Source organism: Cryptomeria japonica, chromosome 7 (genome assembly GCF_030272615.1).
Source record: "Cryptomeria japonica chromosome 7, Sugi_1.0, whole genome shotgun sequence".
Lineage (NCBI taxonomy): Eukaryota > Viridiplantae > Streptophyta > Pinopsida > Cupressales > Cupressaceae > Cryptomeria > Cryptomeria japonica.
Window position 1 is genome coordinate 166,268,723 of NC_081411.1, and position 2,697 is coordinate 166,271,419.

Sequence of the window (2,697 nt, forward strand, 5' to 3'; positions counted from 1 at the left end):
TTTTGACAAATTATATAAAGAGTAGAAAATGACATAGAATTTGAAGAGAGACCCCAAATAGATAGGATTAAAATAGGATTAAACACCCTCAACATAGTTGGAAAGGACAACAAAATGTTGGCAATTCCTACCAAAAAGACCCCAAGAGCTCAAAATAAAATTAATACAACCCAAATGACCAAACCCTAAGAGGAGAGATAATAGAAATAAAATTCAACAAGAAACCTAGAGACTCAACCGTCCATCCCTTAGTCATGCATAGTCCTTCCATTAAAACAATAGAATGTATACTATTGTTAAATATTAATTATAATATTATATATTATAGTTATAAAATGTATATTATATTATAAATATAGAATAGACCATATATTATAAATATTATATTATATTATATTATATTAGTATTTTTATTTGATGTCTTTTTTGTTTTGTCTCTACTAGCATATGTATGTATATATGTATGTATGTATACATGTACATATATACATATATAAACATATGCATATACATATATGTATATGTGTATGTGTATGTGTATGTGCATATGTATGTACATGTGAATGTGTGTGTGTGTGCGCGCGTGTGCATGTGTGTGTCTCATAATCAACCATAAGATGCCAATTGATGTAACTTTCCTTTATTTCACCATCTAACACATCATAACATCTACAATAAAATTTCTCATCACAGGATCTCACAACTCGTTAAGGTACTATTTAATTACATTTTATAATTTGAAATATCTAACATACGACACACTAAGAACTAAAAAATAAGAAAATTCCAAGACGCTTTAATTTCCAACAATATTACCTATCAAATAATATTTTTTCTAGTTAAAAGACAATCTTTCAAAAATTTGAGTAGTAAAGTTTCTAAAAATAAGCATGCATTCATGGAATTTGATCCAAGAAGAAAATTGAATTTCAAGAATTATATCTCAAGGAAAGTTAAATATAATTAACTTACAAATTTTCATTTCTACGATAATTGTAAAAAACAAAATGAAACGGTATATCTGAAAACCCTTATTTTTCTAAACAGTGGCTAATCATTTCCTTTATTTTCATTAATATATTATTCTACCAAGATTTCAAAATAAATATTATATTTAAATAATTAATTACATAAATTAAAATTTATGTAAATTATTGTTTCAATGGAAATTTAAAATGATAACATTAATTAATTGTCATTTCCATTATTTTATATAATTTGTAACTCTCTATGATATTGTTTTTACTAATATGTTATCTATTCTAAGGGCATTCTCTAACGGTGTGGCCATTTGACTCTCAAGAAGCCTTTGCAAGTATAAAATTAAAACAACTCAATGTAATTTTTCAAATCTGTAGAGCACTATTTCATATCTCATTTGAGAAGAAAAAGGTGATCATGGACTTTTTGCAGGAACTCCCTGAGCAAATATTTCGAGACATCTTATTAAGAGTGCCATACAAATCTCAATCAAACATTAAACAGCTGTTGGAACCTGCTAAAGAAATGATGGAAAGTTTTCAGTTTTATCAAGATAGAATTAAGTTTGGGCTGAGTAAGAAATATATATGCTTGCTCCTGTCTAATAAGAGGATATCTATGTACGATCCTATTGATGAATCATCTGAACTGCTCCCTCATATTCCAACAAACGCAAATGTTCATAAGATTATAAATGTGAATCACAAGATTGTTGTGCTGGACGAGGAAGATAATGTTATTCCACACTTTTTGATATATGATTTATTATCTAATACATGGAAGTGTGGTGCTAGAATTCCCACCCACAGACATCGATTTTATCCATTTGCATGTTGTGCCTCCCCTGATGGATCGATTTACATTGCAGGAGGATATAACAAATATGGAGGAAATAATGATCACCTCCGTGAAGCGGCAATTTATAAAGTAGACGAAGACAAGTGGGAGCTTCTTCCTGAGATGCCCCAAGAAATTGGCAATTGTAAGGGTGTTTTTATTGAAGGAATGTTTTATGTCATTGGTATTGTCAATAATAGATGTCAAAGATTTGATCCCAACACAAGAGTATGGACAACGATAACAACAAATATGTCTTTGCCTCACTTTGGCCTTGACATTTTGTATGCGTTTGGACGACTAATTGCGTTTGATAATGAAGGAATAATGCAATATGATTGGGAAGAAAATGTATGGAGAGAATTGGAACCTCTCCCTCAACTCTTTACTTTATTTGTTCGTGCCACAGTGTGGTGTGATCAAATTTTCTTTTGTGGAAATACTCATACTCTTCCACATTCAGAATTTTATATGTATAAACCTGGACCAGCTTTTCCTCAGAGGTGGATTTATGTTGATGAACCGAACATTTCTCGGGAATTGCTTGTCCACTCTCTTGCCACTGTAGAAGTTTAATATAACCCTGTTAGCTTTATTCTAAAATCATTATTGTCATCATATATATATATAAATCAATTTTTATTGTCATCATAATTGTAGATGTTTAGACTGCAGTTCTAATTTGTCGTTTTAGATTATTAATCTTTTTTAGGATTGCATGAGTGTTAACTTCAGTTCTTTCTACATAGCTTTTTAACAAATAAAGCATGCTATTCATGCGACGGATTTTAGAGTTTTTAGCTCCATGCAATGGATAGTTACATAGTGGTAGCTAAATAAAGAGAGTCATTAGTCTCAGTTTCTTAGTTAATCTGCAGT

At 30.1% G+C, this 2,697-nt stretch overlaps 1 protein-coding gene across 1 annotated transcript; it reads left to right on the plus strand.

Annotated features, from left to right (window-relative positions):
• Window positions 1–1,398: 1,398 nt before the first annotated feature.
• On the plus strand, window positions 1,399–2,394 carry LOC131068794 (F-box/kelch-repeat protein At1g80440-like). Its single transcript, XM_058004068.2, has one exon. It carries the CDS (start codon window positions 1,399–1,401, stop codon window positions 2,392–2,394), a length of 996 nt encoding a protein of 331 aa, XP_057860051.2.
• The last annotated feature ends 303 nt before the right edge of the window (window positions 2,395–2,697 follow it).